Raw genomic sequence first — 18,467 nt, forward strand, 5'->3', positions numbered from 1 at the left:
GCCACAGATCTCTGATATTCGAGGTGCCTCGTTGTTGTCATGCAACCAAGTTGTTTGTGGGCAGTTTTTCTCAAGTAGCTTGACTTCCTTATAACTCTTTGTAATACAGGACGCAGAATCCTGCTTGTAAATCTGCATCATTTTATATATATATATATGCACTGCTTTCGTGCTTGACATTTATAAACTATGTTATAAAAACGGAGGAACACATCACTTTGTTTCAATGCAACCCGGCCGTTATAATGTAACCACCGATTTCTCGTTTTACCATACCGCCTTTATGTTAGTGCATGCAGCCAAGTGTCTGTTGAAGAAAATCTGGCCATCAGTTCTTGACCATAAGCTCAAGTGCATTCAGGTTATGCAGCAGAACAACGAATAGAAGCAAACCAGCAAGTCCAACGCTTTAGCCTTCAAAAAAACGCTTAAACCTGAATCAGCTTCAAATGTTGTGGTATGGTCCTAAAAAAGATTGTTCAGGATAGAAAACCCTCCAATGTGTTTAATTAAAAACAGTCCTGCAGCGTAAATAATTGTACTGGAGGCACAACGTTTAGCAATACTTGCCATCCTCTCACAAGTCCTCTGTACTCTGGAGGATTTATGCTGATTTATGTTTTCAAGAGGAAGCTGAAATAGCAGTTCTTCAAATTAATTGCATGCTTTTCCACTAGATGGCGCCGTGGCTCTGACTCAAAGAATCTCTCACTAGATTGTTCCAAAGTTACTGTCTGGTTTCGTTCTCCGTCTGTTTGTCCAGGTGGTATCTGATGTTCATGGTCACGTTTTTGTGCCTGTGCTGTCCTCTCCTCAGACAGGGCAGGGACTTCTGCAGCTCTAGCCGAGCGTCCGGGCAGAGGAAGATGTAAAAGAGGGGATCCAGTAAGGTGTTGAGGCTGGTCAGGCCGTAGCAGAGGCGGTAGACGTAGAAGATGGACTGCTCAAACGGACAGGGCTCGTCGGTCCGCAGCAGGGACACGAACCGGTATCCGCCCACCAAGTGGTAGGGTCCGAACACGACGATGAAGTTGAAGGTTATCACGACCAGGATTCCTACGATTTTGTAGCGCTCGTGGTTGGAGAGCGACGGGGAGCGCCGAAGTGTCACCCAGATATGTGCTGAGGTGTACCTGGATAGAAGAAGAAGCTTAGATCAGACAGAGAATGCAAGAAGAAAGACTCTTAATATGTCAATTCTGCTTCATTTTACTCTTTCCATTCCTCCTTATTGTGTCTATTGTGTATTTTAAAAAGAACATTTGCTTCGATTTTTCCTTGAATAAGTTCAAAGTTTTATGTTAAGTACGTGTTTCTGCTCTTTATGTCAGTGTTGGAACTTGGGGGGATAGTTGTTTTTTTTCATCTCTTATTTTTAGGGAAGGGGGGGCTTGTGTTGAGTAGTTGTGAGAATTTAGTATTCTACCTGCTGTAAACAACACTCAGTTTGCTTCATAGTTTTATCTCAGTTTTAGCTCGACTCTGACAACAATGCATTTACAGAGGATGGTGACGGTTTGCTTTTTTTTTTAATCATGCGGGCCGTTGCGACACGTCTAAGTAAAAGGTGTTTATACAGCACCTATCACAGACATCACAAAGTGCGTCACAAAAACATAAACAGAAAAACAAAATATACTTGGCAGTCTGGTTAAAGACTTGTCGATATAAAAATGTCTTTAAATACTTCTTAACTAGTCAGTGGAGGTCATGGAGCACAGAGACTCAGAGCACAGAACGAAAAGTCCAGTCTCTGAGTGTTTTAAAGTGAGTTTGTGGTACTACCGACAACCTCTGGTCACATGTTCTTAAAATCTGAGAGGAAGAGGAAGACTCCATTTACTTCTGAACATTTTCAGAAACTTGGTTCTGAGGTTCAGGGCCCTTAGTGGCCAACATTTTAAAATGCATCTTATTTTGTACAGAGAACCGGTTGCCAGGAGGCCAGAAAATGAGTATTACGGTCTCTTCTGTTGGTCCTCGTTAAGAGTCTTGCTGCTGTACAGTCTGAAGGTGATCTAAAGCTGGTTTGCTAAGACAAGTAGAAGACTATCACGATAGTCCAAATGCGATGAGATAAAAGCACCCACCACTTTCTTTTTCATTGATCCCAACTTTTAAATATTCCTTAAATGATTAAAAAAAAAACAATTTCACACCTGTGAACTGTCTAGAATGATATTCAAGGAATAAAGAGTTGTTGAAAGACACCCCCAAGTTTTTTGTTTTTTGTTTTAGATCGGTTTGCAGAGAAGGTGCCAAAAAATCAGGGACAAAAAATAACTAACTCTGTTTTGTTAGCAATTAGGTGCAGATAGGTGATACTGCAGTTATTTTCAAGCCATTGTTTGATTTCTGGCAGACAAATGGCAACAGACAACATTGTAACACTTTATGATCTTACATAGAGGAAAAATGTACCCCACAAGACAAATTAGCTGTGTTAGAAAAATAGGTATTTTTTCATATAAACTGTGAAAGATCTGTCTAAGTGGTAAGAGAAACTATTTGAAAACCAAATCAGAGAAACCAAAGAAATCCCTCAGACTTTTTTGTCAATGTGACGTGAGCCACAGTGTCAAAAGCAGATGATTGATCTAATCAAGCTAATACAGTGTATTACCCTCTGGAATCAGATACCATCAACATGTCAGTGGAGAGCTTTACCAAAGCTGTTTCTGTGGATTTCAATATTATATTAATGATACTTATAACTTAGTTTTCCTCCAAGAAGTGATTAAATTGTTTAGCTACGGTCTTTTCAATGATCTAAAGGGCCAGCTGTGACCATGAAATACCCGGGGCATTTTTCCCTCTTGTGTCTGCTGGAGGTAAGATACTGACTGCTCATAACTACTCCACACAGTCTCACTTTGACAGAACAAACCAAATCAAACTGGAGAATCAGAAAAAGTTAAAAAAAAGGCATTTATCCTTCAGGACAGCCATCTTCAGTCACCCAAATTGACACGTATGAAAAAACTCATTATTATAAAAATTATAGAGATGAAACACTATGCATACAAACGGTTTGGCTCCTGGTGATAACTCACCCTAGAATACCACATGGCAGCAGAAACCCCAGAGCCACGGTGATGATCTTGAAGTGAGCGTATCTGGGGCTGACCGGATACTTCTCCAGACACAGCAGCCGGTCAGAGTCAAACACGGACGGCAGGAGCCCGCTCAGGCAGAACAAGAAGGTCAGGACCCACACAGCCACGCCCAGCACCGCCGAAACCTTCACCGTCCGCACCCCGCGGCTGCTCAGCGGGTAGACGATGGCCAGGCAGCGGTCCATGGCGATCAGACAGAGGAACATGACGCTGGCGTAGACGTTGCCGTAGAACACGTAGCCGACCAGCTCGCAGGTCAGCCGGCCGTAGGGCCAGCGGTGAGGACCCTGGAGGTAGAGGATCCACAGGGGCAGGGTGAGCAGCTGGAGGAGGTCCGACAGCAGCAGGTTGAGGATGTAGACGAGCTGGCAGCCTCCCCCACCCGAGCGACCCAGGTGGTACAAGCCCCAGAGAGACAGCAGGTTGCTGGGCAGGCCCAGGGAGAAGATGACGCCGTAGACGCAGGTCAGCCCAAAGATGTCCGTGTCCAGAGGAAGGTTGCAGGTGTCATTGGACATGTCTCTGTTAGTTGAGCGCCTGGCATAGGACACCTGGCTTAGAAATAACCATTTACTCGCTCAAGGCAAATGGGAGCTTGACGCATCCATGTCATAACGTTCACAAATCCACCCAGCAGCTGGAGAACGTCATTCAAAGCCTCCTGGATCCATCCGTAAAAACCTGCAATGCAATACTTCCACACCTGCATATGCATGAAGAAGTGTCTCGACGGCGAGTTAGAGTCCACTGAAGGGTGGCGCTGCACTGTGCAGATGGGTGACCTGAGCCCAAGAAACGCTGGGAACACGGTGTCTGGCCCAGGCCTTGTCTATTCTGTGATCGCTTCCTCCACAGGAAGCTCACTTCTTCAGCTTTAAAGGCAACATCCTGAAGCAGGAGAACGCCTTTCTGGCACAGAACAAAAACATACGCTCTCTCTATTTTTTTTTTGCCTGCCACCCTGCGGTCGCAACCACCAAAGGTGGACAGCAGAGACATCCTGACCCAGTCAGTATTTTGACCTGAAAAAAAATATATACATATTTTTCTGTGCTATTGCATTATAATTAAATTCAAGCAATTTACCAGCTTTCTAGGGACTTGCAGGAGAGGGCTCTGACCAGAGTCGTTATTTCCCTCTCTTCTTGTGATCTTTGCTGCAGGAAAAGTGGGACTCATTGTTAAACATAAATATAAGGTGTAGGTCAAGAAGATGTGTTGATAACCCTAATAAAATGAAATGTGTGCCATTTAGAAATAATTTGCGTACATTGTTTCACAATTGTATATATATATATATATATATATATATATATATATATATATATATATATCTTTTAAATTAAATGCACAAGTGACTTGCAGTGTTTAAACCTCAGAAACAGATAAGAGTTAAAGCTGTTTTAGTAGAGGGCAGCTAAACGAAAGTAAAATGTTAGTGTAATCCTTTTTTTTTTAACTAAAAAAGATCATTTAGCTTTAGCTTGTGAACACTGAGTGAGCTAAAACGTTGGGTTCCCGGGTAGTTTTTCTCAGCAAAGGGAGGAAAACTAAGCCAGACAATTCAAATTGTTTGAGGAAAGAATGGATTTATTGAGACAATAAGTGTCGTGCTGTATTTTTACCACGCCATTTCAAAGGGAGCTGGGTCATTCAGTTTGTTTCCTTTTAAATGTCACACATCTCTGATTTATTGAATAACCCAACTTGGTACCTTGCAAGCCGAAAGTCCCACGAGACTTTTCAACCTCTGTGCCGTCTCCAGCTCGCTCCGTGCCCCGGTGTGAACTTCGCCGAGCCTCTAGACTGGTATAAACACGCTGAAACAGGAAGCCACCTGAATGTGACCTTTTCCTTGAGTCCATCCCAGTATGGCGACAGCAAGATAAACCGTTTTCCAGAAGTTTATTGGAACATCGCCGCCATTTCTGCCAGAATTAATGTTTATGTCATTGTTCTTCTATTAAAGGTATTCTGTTGTTATCTCTTACTCGCAGAGGGATATTCCAAAAACTATGGCACAGACAAGTCAGGATAGACTAAATCTATCTATCTATCTATCTATCTATCTATCTATCTATCTATCTATCTATCTATCTATCTATCTATCTATCTATCTATCTATCTATCTATCTATCTATCTATCTATCTATCTATCTATCTATCTATCTATCTATCTATCTATCTATCTATCTATCTATCTATCTATCTATCTATCTATAAAAATGGTTCCTTTATGTAACTAATACGTTTTAAAGCTCTACAATGTAAAAAGACATACAAACAATTCACTCCCCTGTAATCCCAAGCATGTAATCAGTTCAATGACTAAAACACAGTATTCACATTCAAAGTCTGATGGCATCAACAATTACAGTAATATACACATATACGGTTAATTCTGTGACATTTTAAAGCTTTTTTAATTTCTTAATCAACAATGTAATATTGGTAATGTTCAAAAATCCATTCAGTTTCATTTAGGAAACTTTTACTTGCGTTGTCCTGCATTCAGGTAACACAGTGGAGACAGTAACAACCTAGAGAAGTCACAGACGCTTTATATTTTGAGAACCACCTGGGTAGATATTGGTTTGGTTTGATTAAATCTGTCTTCTTGCAGTGATCTGCAAGAAGACAGCTCTCTAGGACACAAAACTTCATTGCAACAAACAAATTGACTTTTATCTCTTTACTGATTATGAAGCAAAAATGTTGCTAAGTTCCTCTACTTGCTCATCTATTGTGATTAAATCTTGTTGGTGGACTTCCTGCAGCAGAGAAGTCTAAAAAATGAAACTGGACCCCATGTGGAGGATCCAGTTATAGCCAGTGCAAATAGTGATGCATGTAGGCAGAGGTAGGAACACAAAGGCAGACTGCTTGTAATGTTTTATCGGGTTTTAAAAAAACAAGACAAATAATCAAATATTTTAAACTTTAAAGCTACAGAGCTGACAAATAAAACATAACTCAGCATCAGATCTGTTGTAAAAGCTCTTATATTGTCTGAATTCAAGGTGTCTAGGAAAAAAAATAATTTTAATGCAGTTTACAAGTTGGTCGAGAATTTTATGGTCTTTACATAACATTAAGTATGAGGCAGGAATGTTGGTACATTGCAGAACTTCTAATTTTTTGTTCACCTACAGGCAGATCCCAGTAGAAACATTAAACATTTATAAAAAAGGAAGTTTTTTTTTTTTTTAGAATTACTCTGGTTTCATCTTCTTGTGGGACCTCCTGCAGCAGAGTAACCTACAGACCAAGACTGAACCCCAGATGAAGGCTCCAGTTATGGCCAATATGAAGACTGCTACATCTAGGCAGAAGTAGGAATACCAAGGCAGACTGAAACCTGCTGACTTTAGGTGGCCAGCTCCTTTGTTCCTGATAACATACTCAATCCAGAAGATTGCTGTGTCCATTGGAGACATTGGTCGGTCACGGTGTAGACGAGAGAGGCGCTGGATGTTGTTACGGTAAGATGGATTCTCTAAGAGGTCCTTCAGAGCCTCCAGGAAATTGTCTTTGGTCAGAGATCGGACCTCCATCACCCGAGCTGCACCTCGCACCTTCAATCTGAGTAAGTTGTCAAATTGATCAAATAGGAGGGGCAAGCCCAAAACAGGAACACCGTGATAGATGGCTTCATACATGCCATTGGTCCCTCCATGGGCTATAAAGACTCTTGTCTTAGGGTGTCCAAGGAGATCCTTCTGGGGCAGCCACTTTACCAGCCGGGTGTTATTTCCCAGAGACGATGGTTTTTCACTCTCAAAGCGCCAAATCACCTTCTGAGGGAGTTGAGCAAAAGCAGCAGCGATGGCTTCCGTGATCTCTGGAGGCAGAGCTGACACCACTGTCCCTACAGACATGACCACCACCCCGTGTTCCCCAGAACTCTCCATGAATGCCTCCAAGTCATCAGGCAGAGGTTTGGCCTCCTTGCACTGGAACCCCCCTATGTACACCACATTGGGCATGGTGGGCCGAGGAAACTCAAACACAAAATCTGCCCTGAAAAGCCAGATATCAGCTGAGAGCTCCAGAGATACCAAGTCAGTCCCAGGAGGGAAGTGCTTCTGGAAAAGCTCTGAGTAGGCTGGGTTAATGACGACGTATTGCTCATAAACACTGTAGAGATAATGCAACATATTCTTTATCCTCTCCAGAAAATCCATCTGATCGTGAAGTTCACTTCCTGATATGGGGACATAGGAGACAGGAGAAGGAGCTATAGTTAAGTGACCCTCTCCATTATTAATCCAGCGGACGTTAAAGACCATCGGCAGCTTGAGGTAACTACCGAGAATCACGCCTAAAGTAAGAGCAGGGTCTGTCAGCATGAGATCAAACTTAGTATCCTGCAAACGCTTCATGAAATCTTCGTCCTCTAAAATGGTTGCAGCAGATCTGGCCAGAATCTCGTGGCCTTTCCCTAACATGGACGTGATCAAGTGCTGTTGGTAAAATGTGCGGATAAAAGTGGGATGGCTGCGGCAACTCATGACATCTTTTAGCATTTTATTGTAGAAGCTCCTGTCCGTCTCGTCCTCCAACATTGGGATATTGATTGAGGTATAAATGGGGGAGTCACTGGGGATGTACCAGCTCTTGGCTGAGCGCAGAACTGTGATTGTGTGGCCCCTGGAGTGAAGCTCTTCAAGGATAATCTTCATGTTGATCCAGTGGCTGCCATCCACAGGCACCACCAGGATCTTACTGCCTCTACAGTGAGAGGGTCCGAGCAACAGGAAGCAGAGGACCGCCAGGAACACAAAGACAAGGTTGGACATTTTCTGCAACAGAAACAAAGAGGACCAATAAATCTTGTAAAACAAACCCATAGAGATGTAAAAAAAAAAAATCCTTGAGTTGCAGTTCTGCTACTCAAACTAGCCAACAGCTCTAGATTGAAATAATAGACCTTTGCTGCTTCTATATAATTTAGGAGAGCAAGCAGGAGTTGGGTGCTAATAATTAAGCACACTTAAAACAGAATTCATAATCAGCTGGTCAAAGCACCTTTATACAAGCAGGAATCGTGAGGGTTTGCTAGGCCGGAGTATACAGGCATGTTCAAACACAACGACAAGGCAATTGATGATAAAGGCAGACTTTAGGTGAAGGTGTAAAGGTTTGTAGATTACATATGTCGGTAGACAAGGAATATGCCCTCTTTGGCTAGTCTGTATGCATTACAACTTTATGTGACCCAATATCCAGGCTGACCAGAGTTTGCTTGTTTGTTCTGCACCAGAGTTCAGATTATCTTTTACACCAAGCCAAACAAACTGGTTAATTTAAAGTGGACCAGGTTAAAATGTAAAAGCGCAGTTAATACACAACGACAAGGACTGAGCAGGACCACACCCGAGGTCCCGTTAAGCCCCTTGGTTTGTAAACCCTGACCGTCAAGTAACTTGTCTCAGCTCTGCTCCACAGGTATGCGGTTATCGTTTACTTAGTAGATAATTTTCTTCTTTCACATACATCCTTCACTCATGCACATTTTTATTTTTTTTTATTTTGAGTTTAACCAAAACTTTTGTTAAAAATAATATGTTTCATATCTCTTACACATGACATGTCTCCCTTCTTCTTGTGGCCTCTGAGCCACTAAAGTGCTAGCCTCGTGAGACCATCCTGATCTCGCAAGCTTTCAAGGTTTCACTCGCAGATCAGTCTGGCTACTTTCCGTTAAAGAAAATTTGGAGCCGTTCACCAAACGAACGTCCAATCAGCGTTGGCTTTGAAGCGGGTTGAGGTGTGACGCAACGAGAAGCGCGACAGTTCAGTCTAAAGAACATGGCGGCTTCAGCCGATGAAACTAGCGTTAGCGTGGCTATCGAGCAAGTTTTATCGGAATTACAGAGTATTTCTTTGCTGAGCTAACGAGCCTTTACCTGCAGCAGCAAGAGTAGCTTGGCTTGTGGTTGTGTTTTCGTCGTCGCTCGTAACAGAGCGACGACGAAGCATGTTGATCTGATTGGTTTATTCCGTCTATCACTAACATAGGCCAATCAGCTAACCAGTATTTTCGCCCCTTCCCAAAATTACTTCAACGGAAGGTTTCCAGATGGATATGCGGAGGAAATCCATCTAGCGGAGTCAGGTAACTAAAGTGCCAGATATCAGTGACAACCCATTGACACTGTGCCTGGTCCATAGGATGGACACTGAGTGCCATTAAAAGTTGACCTTTATCACATCGTTTAAAACATCTGTGGCAACTGTGTTGCAGATGCCTGATTAGACTTTATAATAATGTTACATATGCTGCAAAGAAAATATGTTTATGTCTTAGATTGGTGATAAACCAGCCGCCAAAATGTCTAAGACATAATTTTATGGGACACTTTCCTGTAAGATATTCAACCTGCCAGATGTATTCTCTGAGGGACAGTTAATGATAACTTAGACTTTATGAACTCCTCAGAAACGTATGTACCTTCTGATCTGTCAATGACTGAAAACTGTGGTGCCAGCTTAGCATAGCCCAATGGCCACATTTACCACTGCCTAATTGTTTGGGTTTTGTTTTATGTTTAGTAATAAAGTATAATAAATCAATTGACAGTTTTGACTCTGCCTGCTTCATTTCATGTGTTATTTTCACATAGACCAGTTATTGCCAGTAACTAAACAACTTGTTATAGCAAAAAGAAAAAGAAAAAAATACATAGTTTGGGAATATGCTGAGGTATATAAAGGTAAAACAGGAAAAAAAATAAAAATGTATGACTGTTTGGAAGAAAGTCACTTCTCTCAAAAACAATATTGCTCCACGACTATTTGAATGAACCAGAACGCTTGGTGCACATTGACCTGTTGACACATCAGATAAATCAGAAGTATGACATTATCTACAAGATGAGGATCAGCCACGAAGGCCAAAAAAAGTAGTTATGTATATTTTGCAAAGATTTCTACACAGATATACATAAATCACTTTTGTAGATGGTATGTTTTTTGAAGACTGTTGCGTGTGGGAAAATGTAAATATTTTCTAATCTGCATATAAAACATGAGCCAATAATATTATTTTTGTCACCAGGGTGCAGTATGTATTGAGACATTTGTGTGAATGACTTGTTTAAAAACCACTGCTGGCCTTACATGCAACCTGGGTAGCTATACACAGCACACACGATGACACAGAATATACACTTGCAGCAATGCAAAATTAATACAAGACAAAGCACATATATCTTTCACAGATAACAGCATGTAAAGCACTTAGATTTGATGGTTTGTTCATACAAAGGTTAATCAGAGATCCAACCTGTTAGTGAATCCAGTTCCAGAAGTGTGATTTGAGCTGTCTGTTGTCATTTAACCAAGAACGTTTTATGTACCCACCTCAGGCATTACATGCAGAAAACCTGATGCTGTGAGACAAAGTCCATTGTTAGGATCGAAGGTCGGTCTCATAAGCTCGTTGGGTTTAGCTGTAACCAAGGGGTATTTAAAAAAAAATACTTAACCATATCTGCATACATTTACATGCATGTTTTTCTTCAAATATTTCTAATATAAAAAGAAAAAATATCCAAAACGGGTGCCATGTGTGCCTGCAGCAGCATGCAGCTCTCAATGTTGGTCTTTGTGCTTTTGTTTGTGTTTTCACCTCCAAGCATTAATCCAGTATGGGGAGAGCTGTTAGAACTGGGGAAAAACCCAAACTTTACAGATTTAACGGACACCCAAAACTGGATGTTATGTCTTTTCAACAGCTCTTCTTTCTCAGGAAGTTGTAACGGTCCAGTCTCCCTACTAAGCTGCTTACAAACTTTTATAGGGCCACAATTGAAAGCATCCTGTGCCTCAACGTGACAGTTGTGTACGGGAGCTGCTTGGCACAGAGGAGGAAGGATTTAGCGTGGGTGGTGAGGACAGTACAGGGGATTGTGTGATGCTGCCTACCAGATCTTGACTCAGTTTGTGTTGAAGGAGTCCTGAAAAAGACTAGAGGTTTTGCCACAGATCCCACCCACCCAGGTAATGAGCTTTTTTGTCCCACTTCCATCAGGTGAATGATTCAGGAATATTATATCCAAAACAAACAGACTAAAAAACAGGTTCTTTACTAAAGCTGTGAAGGAACTCATACCCCTGTAATCACACATACAGACACACACCTCCACAGACATACAAACAAGATCACATGCAGAAATAAGCACTACTACTAAGAATCAAATAGACCACCAACCCATTTCATGGACTGTTTCAGCACAAGCCGCTGTTGTGCCATCAGACCATGGGCAAAAGATCAGATTGAATTGGGAACAATATGTATCATGAGGGAAAAATCAAAAAGGGTTGTAAGCAAAGGAATTTCACACATCCACGCAGGGACAGCTTCTCTCAGCAGGGCACCTGCTATGAAACCAGACTTCACCTCATTCTCTTCATTCTTCTAGTCCCCAGGCCATGGCTGGCATTCATGGCTGGGACCAGCCAGCCACCAAGCCAGCCAGCCATGCGCCCTCATGGCGCTCAAAAGACTCACAAGCTGGGTAAAATGTGCTTTCTGTGAAACTCATTTCCCGCTGTTTTGTTGGGACAGCAATAGGGAGAAACCCGTCCTCCGCGGAGTGGAGGATCTGACTGGGCTCGGTCAACTGCCGGCTGGATATCAAAGTTAAGTCTGCAGTCTTAACTTCTGCATCAGATGCTGGAGCAGAGAATCTGTCCATGCCAAAATATCTTTGTTTATTTTTTTCTCAGCTGTTGCAGGAAAGCTGACGTGAACTGGGTTTCGCATGCACAGGACTCGACTTCATGTAAGACCTCGGAACGGCCTGTTCTGCCCGCGTTTCGCCCTGCCGCAGCGCTGCATACCCGCTGCTTTTCCTGGAGCACTGCTTTCCCTTGGATGCCCAAAGTGAACCAAACTGGCACAGAGGCATTGACAGGTTTGACAGAGAAATAAACAGAGAAAGTTAAATGGTTTATTTAGAAGGTTTACGTAATGCATTTTAATCATGTTTTTGAAACACCTGGAGCTTTCAGGGTAGCTCCTGCTAGCATTGTTCGTACCATACCATTGCTGATGTAATTCGAGTGTGTTTTTATGGTTACAACAAACGTTATCTCCACAAGGGTTTTATACACTGATGGGATATTGATGTTTGTGTTATCTGGTCCGCTCATTACAACTAAAATAAAGCTAAAGTTTTTTACAGTTAGCACCGAATGTCTGCTAGTATAAATGCTATTAGCTTCCGGATAACACCCGCTCTTCCCTTCAGAGCTCATTGTAGCACTGAAACAGCTCTGGTGAAAGTCACTAATGATATTTTCCTATCCTCAGATAATGGCCATGTCTCCGTACTTGGCCTGTTAAATCTCAGCGCTGCATGTGATACAGTTGATTACAATATTCTCTTAGAACGTGTTGTAGGGAAAAGCATTAGGTTGGTTTACATCTTATCTGTTTGACAGATTCCTGTTTCTTTATGTAAATAATAAATTGTCTTCAAACTACAGGTAGTTATGTTGAAATATATTGGTCTCATGACTAAGTTCATTAATGATTCTAGTATTGGTTAGGCCCGGTAAACCATTGAATATTTTATTAAAGTGCTAATATTGTGATTCTCAATGGATATTTGGAGCATTACGGTACATAATGTCACCACCTGATCAGACCCCTGAGCTGTCTACAAGACTGCCTGACTGTAATGTAATGTAACGAAACTAGAAGCGCATTCATGTAAGGCAGCCCGCACCCGGAGTACGTGCTAGCAACAATAAACCAAGGAAGTTAAATCAATGTAAAGGTTGCGTTTATTTTGGCCTTATTTTAGAAAAAGGGCAGTGTAGTCCAACTACTCTGTCCTACCAACGGAGATGGTTAGCCGTCCTTCTCAGGAGGGAGGTGGTATTACACAATTGTGAACAAAATTTAATGCGCCTCATTATCTGGTACGCCTTATGTGAGGACAAAGACACATGTAGACACATTAATTCACGGTGCGTGATAAATATTCACACCTGAGTTGTATGACTAACATACAGTGTTTGTTTTCTAGGTCCATAAACAAGACTTCAAAACATGGTAAATGTTGTTTAAGAGTTTTAATATTTTAAATCAAGTTAGTGTATGAAGAAAAGATGTTTGTACTGTACAATATAAAGCATGGTAGTGTTAGGCAACATGTACTTCAGATAGAAAGCTATGAAAGTTACATTTTTGGTTAATTACTCTGGTTTCATCTTCTTGTTGGACTTCCTGCAGCAGAGTAACCTACAGACCAAGACTGAACCCCAGATGAAGGCTCCAATTATGACAAATATGAAGACTACTACATCTAGGCAGAAGTAGGAATACCAAGGCAGACTGAAACCTGCTGACTTTAGGTGGCCAGCTCCCTTGTTCCTGATGACGTACTCAATCCAGAAGATTGCTGTGTCCATTGGAGACATTGGTCGGTCACGGTGTAGCCGAGAGAGGCGCTGGATGTTGTTACGGTAAGATGGATTCTCTAAGAGGTCCTTCAGAGCCTCCAAGAAATTGTCTTTGGTCAGAGATCGGACCTCCATCACCCGAGCTGCACCGCGCACCTTCAATCTGAGTAGGTTGTCAAATTGATCAAATAGGAGGGGCAAACCAAGAACAGGAACGCCATGATAGATGGCTTCATACATGCCATTGGTCCCTCCATGGGCTATAAAGACTCTTGTCTTAGGGTGTCCAAGGAGATCCTTCTGGGGCAGCCACTGTACCAGCCGGGTGTTATTTCCCAGAGATGATGGTTTTTCACCTTCAAAACGCCAAATCACCTTCTGAGGGAGTTGAGCAAAAGCAGCAGCGATGGCTTCCGTGATCCCAGGAGGTAAAGCTGACACCAGTGTTCCCAGAGACATGACCACCACCCCGTGTTCCCCAGAACTCTCCATGAATGCCTCCAAATCATCAGGGAGAGGTTTGGCCTCCTTGCACTGGAACCCCCCTATGTACACCACATTGGGCATGGTGGGCCGAGGAAACTCAAACACAAAATCTGCCCTGAAAAGCCAGATATCAGCTGAGAGCTCCAGAGATACCAAGTCAGTCCCAGGAGGAAAGTGCTTCTGGAAGAGCTCTGTGTAGGCTGGGTTAATGACGACGTATTGCTCATAAACACCGTAGAGATAATGCAACATATTCTTTATCCTCTCCAGAAAATCCATCTGATCGTGAAGTTGACTTCCTGATATGGGGACATAGGAGACAGGAGTTGGAGCCATGGTAAAATGCCCCTCTCCTGTGTTAATCCAGCGAACATTAAAGACCATCGGCAGCTTGAGGTAACTACCCAGAATAACCCCAAAAGTAAGGGCAGGGTCTGTCAATATTATGTCAAATTTAGTGTCCTGCAACCTCTTCATTAACACTGCGTCCTCTAACATTTTAGCAGATAATTTTGCCAGCATCTTATGACCATGTCCTATTATAGATGTAAGCAAGTGCTGTTGGTAAAATGTGCGTATAAAAGCAGGGTAGCTGCGGCGATCCATCACATCCTGGATCATTTCAATGTAAAAGTCTCTGTCTGTCTCATCCTCCAACATTGGGATATTGATTGAGGTATAAATGGAGGAGTCACTGCGGATGTACCAGCTTTTGTCAGAGCGCAGAACTGTGATTTCGTGACCCCTGGAGTGAAGCTCTTCAAGGATAATCTTCATGTTGATCCAGTGGCTGCCATCCACAGGCACAACCAGGATCTTACTGCCTCTACAGGATGAGGATTGGAGCAACAGAAAGCAGAAGAGTGCAAAAAATGCAGACACCATGTTTGACATTTCCTGGGGGAATAAAAACACAAAATGAAATAATTGTAAAACAAAAACAAAAAATTTTAGACTCTAATGTCAATTTGGTAACTTTTTGTATTTACTCTGCTTTGTTCTTTTTAATGATAAGAATTAATCACCGAGTCAAGGTCAAGGTGACCTGGCTAAACTTCTGAAGAACTGTGTGCTGGAACATGAGGTTTGTTGTGGAAAGCCAAGCTCAGACATCCAGCAACAAAACATCAACACCCTGATTCACTTTCAGATTGTGGAATCTGCTCCTCCCAATCACTACCTTCCAGGTAGCGCCATTATTGCCCACATGGCTATTGAGGTACCCCAGGAACACAAGGAAATAAGCAGACGGCCTCTCTTTCACCATTTAGGAACTCCAAGACTGCCAACTGCTATTAAGTTGGGGAAGAAAATTGGATTGTAAAGGAAAGGGCCTGTATATACTTAGAGTGAGATGAATTAAAAAGGTGTCGGTCAGTGGTTCTCAACCTATTTCTGTTGCCCCATCCCAACAAAATGGATACATTCTATAATGATAATGGCTTCTAACAGCTGCCATGATTTAACATTACCACATTTTATAAATAATAATAATCATAATTACTTTTACTTATCAATAAAATGCACATGGATAGATATTTTTTTAGTGATTCAGTGACTTTAAAAGGCTTTTGGATTAAGTGGGCCTAATGTAGGAGGATCAGGGTAAAGAGGCACTCTAACATTTGCAATATGCATTCCATCTATACAGCAATGGAAAAAAATTAGACAATCCTTGTTTTCTTCAATTTCTTGTTAACTTAAGTAACTAAAAGTACATTTATATATATATATATATATATATATATATATATATATATATATATATATATATATATATATATATATATATCATACATGTCATGTTTTCATTAGCTGTAAATTAGCAAAAACACATCATAATTAATTAAAATAAGCTTTTAAAATTTAATATATAACATTTGTTTCCCTTTGTGAATTCAGTTGGAAAAAAATGCTCTTTTCAATAATATTTAAATTTATGGAATATGACCAAACAAACTGAGTGAGTGTGCCAAGTCACGTGTTATCCAAAAATCAGTACGTGTGTGTTTGTGCGCATTTTCTATCATTATTCTGGTTGACGCTTACACTTTTGTAATTGCTAAATGTCATAAATTGACTACAAAGAAATATAACACATAATATGCAGAGCAGTGACCATGGAAAATAACATATTTCAAAGTATATTTTATCCAGACTGAGAGTAGAGATTGTAAAATATGATACTACTCCTTGCCAGCATTTGTACTCAGATGATTTTTAGTGCTGTTTATTCGTATAAAGGGTTTGTTAATTATCTCACCTGGTTGTTGTTGAACCTGATTCCCAGAATATGATATGTGCAGCTGGTCCTCCGGGAGCCAGGATAGTATTTGATATTTATTTGCACACAGCAGAGATTTAGAACACAGATGCCCTCAGTTTATGGGACAAAGTCCGTTATGTAGCTTAAAGGTTAAGTCACATGAGTTCATGACACATGCTTGAAGGTAAAACGTTATGTTACTCATTTGAACATATTGTGTAAGTACTATAAATTTAGGCACTAATTTGGCTATGAGTTATTCAGAATCAACAGGTTTTGTGAGATGTTAGTTAAAGTATATTTCTAATTCATGTCAGCTCTTTTTGCACACTCTCAAGTCATGAGGTGTTTATTGCTTATGCTTTCAGGTTATCTCATCACTGGGCATGTGCTCTTTGCCGTACAAATTTAATTTGCACACACCTCCGTTTTTACACAGTGAAACATTGAAAGCTTCAGACAAAGTTCACTCTTTGTGCTAGAGGTAAGTTACTAAGATTTATCTTGAAAACGACATTGGTTACATGATCTAATATAACATCAGAATTTAGCACAAAAAGTAAGTTAATGAAAAATTTGGTCAGTTGGTACGTTGCTGTAACAATGCATATTCTGTTTATTTCCTCTGAAATGGTGGCATATTAGTAAGTAAAATGCATTTGTGGGTGGAGCAGCAAAATTGAGTATGCAGGTTGTACCCAGGAATGAAAAAAAATACAGAAATCTCTCTTGCCAGTACTAGTTTTCCATACAAATATTAGGATGCTGTCCTCATTCAAATCAATTTCAATGCAGAGATTGGGCAAAAATCCCATATCTCTACTCATAAGAGCCAAACTCAATTCTCCAAGATGTCAATATTAACCCGTCTTCTTAGGATGCCTTTTTCTTTCTTTATCAGTGTTTGTCATTTCTGTTGGTGTTCTATGTGTGCATTCTGAGCCAGATGTCTCAACATTTTACTCCAGTCTCATAATGACATTACAGTTTCTTGATTTTTTACAGTGTTGTAAATTGTTTTTAATTTTTTTATCACCCCATTTTGTATGTGCAGTCATTTAAATGAATCACCACAAGCCCAAGACATAGTTTCTTTAATAAAACCTGTATTAAAGGCTTTTCACTATTGTTCTGTTATGTTTACTAAACAAAGGTAAATGGCAAAGAACAGTGCTAAAAAAAAATACATTCCCATTACTTTCGGTCAGACAAATACACACCAGAGATATTTGGCTTGGTCCTGCTATATAGTAGAGCTGGAGGAACCAGGCTGGCCCTGAAAAAAACTGCTCCTGAAACAATTACAAGCGGGTGGAGCCGAGCAGTACGCGGCCAAACTGAACTGGGGCTCGTGTCAGATTTTTTGCCATATGTGTCTTTAATTTCATGTATTGAAATATAATGGTGTGATAAGTCAATTGACTTATTTCTAATGACTACTATTGGGTAGGCCTAATAGATGGTTCAGTGTTCAGTAAAAATGGTAATATTGTGATTCTGATGATATTTTATTTTCATAATGTATATGATTAGAGCTCACTGATAAAGTAAAATAGTTTAGCCATCAGGTCTTTGAGACTGATTAGAAACTAAGCTAGTCAGCTAGTTCAGGCAGACAACTTGCACATAGGATGTTTCTCACATCCTGCAGAATACATCAGGCATACCCCAACAATGTCAGTGCTTTTATGCTGCAAATGTATGCAGAATTTCAGTTCAGCCTTTCTGTCTACCTTCACCTGCGCCCGCTTTGGTGTTTTTTTTTGTCTGGTTTCCGTGTTCACCACAGTACTGAGACCGTCCTCGTCAAAGAGTTTGATTACATCCACATACTAAATACAGACTGGAAGAACCACAGTGCTAGTTCAGTTGGACTCAGCGCAGCATTTGACACTGTTGACTATGAAATATTATTAAATCAACTGAAGAGCTGGGTCTGGTACAGCACTCAACTGGTTAAAATCCTACCTAAAGAACAAGGACTTCTTTGTGTCAATTGATAACTTCTCATCAGATTGGACAAAAATCACATGTGGGGTACCCCTAGGTTCAATACTGGGACCTCTTCTATTCAATAACTATATGCTCCCACTATCTGAGGTTAAAACAAGGTACAAGATTAGTTACCATGACTATGCAGATGATACGCAGCTCTACGTTACGATGTCGCCAGGTGACTCTGA

At 41.0% G+C, this 18,467-nt stretch overlaps 3 protein-coding genes across 5 annotated transcripts in view; all 3 read right to left on the reverse strand.

Annotated features, from left to right (window-relative positions):
• Positions 1-78: 78 nt before the first annotated feature.
• Positions 79-4,100, reverse strand: si:dkey-165a24.9 (G-protein coupled receptor 4). Its single transcript, XM_012854218.3, has 2 exons — positions 3,054-4,100; positions 79-1,133 (listed from the first exon to the last, which is right to left on the reverse strand). Exons 1-2 carry the CDS (start codon positions 3,632-3,634, stop codon positions 728-730), a joined length of 987 nt encoding a protein of 328 aa, XP_012709672.2. The 5' UTR covers positions 3,635-4,100; the 3' UTR covers positions 79-727.
• Positions 4,101-5,325: 1,225 nt separating this feature from the next.
• Positions 5,326-18,467, reverse strand: part of LOC118556125 (UDP-glucuronosyltransferase 2C1-like) — a 28,324-nt gene continuing 15,182 nt past the window's right edge. The window contains exons 1-2 of one of the 3 annotated variants that reach the window (XM_036146691.1): positions 10,405-10,499; positions 5,326-7,918 (exon numbers count right to left, since the gene is read on the reverse strand). In XM_036146691.1, the coding sequence (XP_036002584.1) occupies positions 6,329-7,915 (1,587 nt within the window). In that variant the 5' untranslated portion in view covers positions 7,916-7,918; positions 10,405-10,499 and the 3' untranslated portion in view covers positions 5,326-6,328. Of the gene's footprint in view, positions 7,919-10,404; positions 10,500-16,281; positions 16,355-18,467 lie in introns of those variants that run through there. The other 2 variants (XM_036146690.1, XM_036146692.1) reach the window with 2 other exon arrangements.
• Positions 13,198-16,338, reverse strand: LOC118565748 (UDP-glucuronosyltransferase 2B15-like). Its single transcript, XM_036146688.1, has 2 exons — positions 16,282-16,338; positions 13,198-14,915 (listed from the first exon to the last, which is right to left on the reverse strand). Exon 2 carries the CDS (start codon positions 14,910-14,912, stop codon positions 13,326-13,328), a length of 1,587 nt encoding a protein of 528 aa, XP_036002581.1. The 5' UTR covers positions 14,913-14,915; positions 16,282-16,338; the 3' UTR covers positions 13,198-13,325.

This window comes from Fundulus heteroclitus, chromosome 14 (genome assembly GCF_011125445.2).
Source record: "Fundulus heteroclitus isolate FHET01 chromosome 14, MU-UCD_Fhet_4.1, whole genome shotgun sequence".
Taxonomy (NCBI): Eukaryota; Metazoa; Chordata; class Actinopteri; order Cyprinodontiformes; family Fundulidae; genus Fundulus; species Fundulus heteroclitus.

Bases quoted from the DNA above. Each gene is read 5' to 3' on its own strand.
- si:dkey-165a24.9 (XM_012854218.3), bottom strand. From the start codon at position 3,634: ATGTCCAATGACACCTGCAACCTTCCTCTGGACACGGACATCTTTGGG. The intron at 1,134-3,053 runs GTGAGTTATCAC...TCTTCTATCCAG, and splicing joins CTGCCATGTGGTATTCTAGG to GTACACCTCAGCACATATCT.
- LOC118565748 (XM_036146688.1), bottom strand. From the start codon at position 14,912: ATGTCAAACATGGTGTCTGCATTTTTTGCACTCTTCTGCTTTCTGTTG.